General features: G+C 42.6%; 1 protein-coding gene across 4 annotated transcripts in view; it reads right to left on the bottom strand.

Annotated features, from left to right (window-relative positions):
* Window positions 1-4384: 4384 nt before the first annotated feature.
* LNX1 (ligand of numb-protein X 1) overlaps window positions 4385-6505 on the bottom strand; it is a 300305-nt gene continuing 298184 nt past the window's right edge. For all 4 annotated transcript variants that reach the window (XM_078678190.1, XM_078678191.1, XM_078678193.1 and 1 more), the window contains one exon: window positions 4385-5178. In XM_078678190.1, coding sequence (XP_078534316.1) covers window positions 5043-5178 — 136 coding nt within the window. In that variant the 3' untranslated portion in view covers window positions 4385-5042. The remainder of the gene's footprint in view (window positions 5179-6505) is intronic.

Raw genomic sequence — 6505 nt, 5'->3', positions numbered from 1 at the left:
TGTAGAAATCAACCATGATGCATTAGCCTGCGTCATTTCACACTTGTATATTTTGATGGTTGTCTACCAGTTTGACCACATAGTGGCTAGCTCAGGGTTTACGCAACAACCTGCTAAGGTCTTACACGCCCGCTTTCCCCTCACCATATCACCTGGCCCGAGTTTCCTTGTTCAAGTAATAAGTCTCTCTAAGGGCTTCTTCCTCATACTCCATAAACACTACATGGATGGACGTGAGCAAGTCTCGGCTGTGAATGTCCACCTCCAAACGAGACTGAGTCGTACGTATTGTCTTCAACACCCCAGCTTGTTTGGCAGTATAGCCCCCGCGAATAACCATCTTGAAGGCCTCCCAGAGAATGGACAGGGAGTCCACAGACTGCAAGTTCATAGTAAAATATTCAACAATGGCATCTCGAACCTCATGATGGAACACCTGGTCCCGAAAAGTGCCAGCAGTGAGCCTCTGAGAAAAAGCATGCGGGGCATCAGTAAGTGGGCCCACCTCCAGAAGCACAGGGGTGTGATCAGACAGTGTCCGAGGAAGATGTCTGATGCCAAGAGTCCAAGAAAACCATATCTCTGGTAACAAGTCAGAAATCTATTCTGGACCAAGGGTCGTGTGTGGAGGTGATGCATGTCTCTTCAGTACTATGTATTTGATGAGCTCGCCAAACGTCCATCAATCCATTGTCTACTATGATTGTGTGTACTTGAGCAGTAGCGTGTGGGTGTGGACGATGTGTAATGCTGGATCTGTCCGCTGAGGCATTCAATACCACTTAAGGTCACCGCCCCACAGTATCACCACCGGACCCCATGGTACCCACTAGTCTCCAGACGTCTGCAAAAAATGCAGGATCATCTGTGTTGGACCATATACTGAAACCTATTTCAATGGGCAGCCCTGCAAGATCCCGGCCAGCATGACATACTGACCCTGCGGATCGTAGAGCACAGATGGCATGCACCATTGTAATCCTCTGTGGAGGATCACTGCCAGCCCCCTAGCTTTGCTATGATCGGGCGAGCAGGGGATCTCCGAGGAGGGTGCGGTCCCAACAATCTATGTGCCCTCTAAACGATCACAGTGAGAGATGGGGCTTCACCAAAGAGTGTAGCATGGTTGCCACTAAATCCTCCATGTGACCCATGGTGGTCGACTCGAGACCCCCAAGAATGCACAAGTTATCGTGCTGTGACCACGCCTCCAATCCTCATTCTTATTCTGAATGACTTAGAGAATTTTTTCAATCTGAAGTAGTCGTTCTTCTGTCAAGGAGCGCTAGTCCTCAATCTCAGAGGTTATAGTGCTCAAGTTGGTCAAGCCGCTCTTCATGTCGGTTCACTTTTTCTTGTAGGCGGTCAAATCGATCTGCCAACATATCAATCACTGAATCAATAGTGTACATCTAGTATAATGAGGTAACCCAGTGCCCCTCAGAACCTGGGTGTGTAGAATGTGGAGTAATGTTGGTTCTGTCGGGTACAAATTACTTTCCTACTTAACAAATAATAAACTGTTTGAGTAATGGTATTTCTCTCTACTGTTATTGAATGAAATTCAGTGAAGAAGAATAGAACAGAAGAACACACCAATCATGAACAAATCAAAAGAATGTATTGAAAGAATAATAACTTTTTTCTGTAGAAATGACCCAGTAAGGCTGTCATGAGCAATACACAAAGCAACTCGCAAGAGTGATAAAGTGACAAAGGTGCAAAAAAGTGCTGGTTGTGAGCAAGATATATACAGTGCAGTACACATAGTTAAAAATGGTCATTCAAAAGACATCCGTCCCTAGGTACATGAATCTCCAGTCCGACCAGGACTTAATTTGCCTTTCACGTGGAGTGGAGAGAATAGGGTCTGGATTAGGACAAGCATGTTGACTTTTCGACCCAAAAGAGTGTGTGAATTGTTTGTAGGCACGGAGGGTCTTCCTCAGGAAGAAGGGAACACAAGGACAGCCTGCACAATTGAAAGAGGGGAGTGTTTTAGTATATGGGTGTGTTAGACATGTGCAAAAAGACAAGCTAGGTAGGTGACCGAGGAACCTACCCGAAGGATGGTAATGAATAACAAGGAGGTCTTCAAAGATAGATCCACCGTAGATTGGATTCTAGAAAGGGATTTAGTGGAGATGATTAAAAGGCAGCTGATGCAGTGACTCCTGGTGGTGATGAGTAAATGCCAAAGAATATTTACCAGGTCCATGATCATGATAAATCACATCAGGGGACGGTAACTGCACTGTTAAATGGCTGCTAAAAGAAAGGACTGTGTTTCAGCTATAGATAAAGCCATAATCCGCAACGTGGCAAAGTGTTCCTCACGGGGTGTCTAGACATGAAAGATTCAAGCATGAACCAAGTATGGACGGGGTGCCAGCCCACAAAGCCAGGGTATGTGCATATCATGCATATTCAAAAAACGCGTAGTGAGCCTCCATGTGAATTCCATACATATTTTTACATGTAATAAGCGTACTAAAGCTCCAAGCACTCAGAGGTAACCACAGGTGGCCCCCAAAAGTCGATTTGATACGGAAGTACATGAGGCGCTGCACGTGGCTAGCACTTCTTGTCATTAAGGTGCGGCTCGTCTCCAAGCATGCGCCCGGATGGAAAAACCCATGTATCTAGGTGAACCCAGTTGTAAAAACAAGAAAGGTGAGTTTAATCAGTGGCACAGCCACGCTATATCCACAGCTCAATCCTCAGAGCAGCCGCGGACGGTAGTGGAAGTACCTGCCGGGCGGGGACGTGGGGATGGGAAGGGCAGGGTGGGGGGTAGTATTGTATGGATTAACAGGTAAGTAAACAGATAAATAAATAAAACGAATTTCGTTGGGTGCACTGCATCACCAAATGCGATGCAGTGCGCGCAACGAAATTCGGTTTATTTATTTATTTATTTATAGGACACAAATGCGTCAATATCTTACGCCTGCCTCATGGCAGGCGTAAGACTGACGCAGGCACATTTCACATGGGACTGCCCATGTGTAATGACCCATTGCTGGAGTTGCGTCACTTTTGTGACACACTCCAGCAATGCGTCATTTTTGCGCCTACAGATATGTCAGAAATACTGACGTATCTGTAACTCCTTGCGACATGATGTGTCATACTGTAAATATGGCGCATCATTGGTGTCACAAGGAGGGCTCATAAATGAGGCCCTCAATCTTGATGTGTACTTCTTCTCCATGTGGCGCTATATACGTTCATATTTGAGAAAACACCTCCATTCCTCCCCTCGGGGAGTTGTAGCCCACACATCGGTGTGAGGAGGGAACCCATATGATGAAGCATGTCACCTAACGGTGAGCAAGGGTTCTTGTCCTGGAGGAATTTTCTCTCCTTCTTCTGACATTACACTTTTCCCAACTTCCTTCCTCCTCTCTCTCACATACAGCCGGGTGTACTTTATGTGATAACAGTTACATGTATAACACAAACCTACAATTCTTTTTATGGACGAAATTTAAAATGCAGAAAAATGTTCAGCAAAAATGTTCATAATATGGAACATTTTTCTGCACTTTCTCTCATTTAAAAAAAAGACTGTATTTTTCAATTATACTACTGGCCACTGGGAGTAAGGGGCCTGCTGTTTGCAAATGCAACATTTTGAAATGAGAGAAAATTTAAATGAAGAGTTGACTTAATTATTAAGGTAACTTTTCATTTTAATTGTCTTCCATTTAAGAGCATAATTTTCTTCACAGCCCCAATATTGATTTGACAAGGACTTTTGTTTAAGTCTTCAACTCTGCGACCCAGCCCTGCCCTGCGTCATAAATTTGACTGAGCATTGCTCATCATCAGGCCTGGCTATCTGCACCCTGATGATAATAATGTAAAATAAACACAGCCTTACCTGAACTTTAAAAGGAAAATATGACCTTGTGCTTATTTAAAAATGAACTGAAGGCTGTGAGCTACTATGAAGGTGTCTGGAAGCTACTGGTAGATCGTGATTGACTGGTTGGAGAAAGTATCCAAACTGACTTTAAAAACATTGATAGTGACTAAAAGGTTTTGATTTATAAATTCTCCATTTGACTTATGACTGAGAGCGCTGGGGGCACAGCTTTTAAAAAAGTAAACCAAAAACAGGTCTCTTCCTGTATCTGGTCATTTGTTCTTATGCAGGCCCCACGTAATTGAAAAAACTAACTTGACGCAATCGCCATGTCCCCTTCCCGTCCATGTTTGCTTGCTCCTGTGATATGTCTGGACTCTGAGCTTGCCCTCATATTTATGAAACCACTTGTTCCCTCAAACAGGCACTTTTCTCAATACCTCAGACTTTACTTGATATAAACTTGAAGCAAGCATATCTACTCTTAATTAAATAGACCTCAAAACAATAATGTACTCATAAAGACTTTTATTATCAACAACAAATAAAGTATCTTTCACGTTACAAAGTATTTTACAACTTACAAAATAATTGCCGGACACAGACAAATGGACAGGGTTGGTCAACCAAAGTGCGAGTGTAGAAGCCTCCAACTGGATTATTAGAAAAATATGTCAGAGGGTTATCATTTCAGGAGCATCTATTTGTCTCACAAAACAGTGAATTAGGGATCAGATTGTTCACGAGTATTACACAGGAGGTGTACACACACAAACCACAGCTGTTTTATGAAGGCCTTTGTTGTAGTAATGCACTGATTGGACACACAAACTGCCAGCACAGTGTATCTAGGAGTTTCTGCAATTGGCACAGAACTGGAGGTAATACCTTTTCAACGGGACCCAGGTGAGCAGGTTGGGCCAAGTCCACTAAACACGTCCTTACAACCTATACAACAGGTATTTTTTCAATGTAAGTGTTTATATCACATGTGGAGGTTATGCCACACACACCAGGCTGGTTTTTGTTTTTGCACAACATCTATATTTACATTTTTTGATTTAAAACATAAACCACGATGTTGCCAAAGGAGACTGGTGTCATTCTCAAGTGGCTTGTGTCCCCATTCGTGCTATGGGTTGATCAGTCTCTCCTCAATGTCCTTTCTTTCCTATAACAGAGAACCCGGCCAGGACACAACAGCAAGTGCAACTCTTCCTTTTAGTTCTTTCAGCATCTTCACCAAAAAGCAGTGCAGCATCCCTGATGTACTTCGGCCGTTGACAGCAAGGAGAACATCTCCACATCTAGGACAAAAGATACTGAGAATCAAAAACAAATCCAAAGAATGACTTCAAGGTGAGCACTGTCATCCTCAGCCTCTTTGGGCCCACTGATGATGATGTACAACTCCTACTTGTGAAACAGCTCAGCTAATTGTTTAATTGAATGTCCCAGTCTGTTGAAAACCCAGTGATTGGCCAATGTTCCTACTGTTTTTTCAGAAAGGATAGTCCAGAAAACTAATCACCACATTACAACATGTCTAGATAACTCTTCTAGTAGTAATGAGATTGTTAAGGCTTTCTTAAACATCTCAGCTGAAATCTCTAAAGACCTGAAACACAAGACTAGGATAAACAGGGAATATTGCCCAATATGGGTTAATCAGCAGTGCTCTAGACTTAATACGGATTTAAAGGAAGCATAAAAAGCAATCCCCAGGATTAGGTAAAATATCAGTACTCTACGAAAACGATATAAACAAGCAATACATCAAAGAAAAATGGAAATTGGAGATAATGCATGGGATAGTTTAATTAAAGCAGCTGAGACTAAGGATTCAATACTATTTTGGAAAACCATGGATCAGCCATTATTTAAAGATACTCAATCCGCTAAAGTTGATACATTAGTGACGCCCGACGATTGGTTAACTCATTTTGAAACCATTTTTAATTCCACACAGCAGACTAATAATATATTTGAGAATTGTAACATTATTTTATTAAAAATTATATTACATTAGAAATCATATCCCATGATGAGATTAAAACCGCCCTTAAGAACAGTGCTAGCGGGAAGGCTGCAGGCCCGGATGGGGTCCAATCGATGTTTTTAAGCATAACATTGAGTTTTGGGTACCTCTCCTATATAATTTTTTAACACAACTATCAATGGGGTGATACCTGCAACTTAGGCTGAGAGTGTGATTGTCCCCATCTTTGAAAAAGGTTACAGAGGCAGCGCGAGCTGCTACCGTCCAATACCCCTTCTCGACTCAACATCTAAAGTAATGGGCAGAATGATGCTGGCCAGATTGGAACGCTGGGTAAAGGAAAAAAATATGTTGTCTGTAGCCCAGTATGGTTTTAGAAGGGGTATTGGAACGATTCAGCAGTGTGTTAACCTTGAGCTGCTTATAGGGAAATACACCCTTGCCAAGGAAGGCTCCCCCTCTGTTTTGTTTCTTTATCTAGTGCGTTTGATTTAGTAAATCATTCTAAGTTATGGCAGACGCTCGAAGGGATGGGTGCCCCACAGGACATTATTAGCTTTTTATCGCAAATATATGCTCACTTAACCTCAAAGATACATTTCAGTGAGAATAGGGAATGCACAAAGCACTTTAGA

Source organism: Lissotriton helveticus, chromosome 2_2 (genome assembly GCF_964261635.1).
Source record: "Lissotriton helveticus chromosome 2_2, aLisHel1.1, whole genome shotgun sequence".
NCBI classification, from domain to species: Eukaryota; Metazoa; Chordata; class Amphibia; order Caudata; family Salamandridae; genus Lissotriton; species Lissotriton helveticus.
Note: the sequence above shows the minus strand (reverse complement) of the source record. Positions and strands in the feature narration are given on the sequence as shown.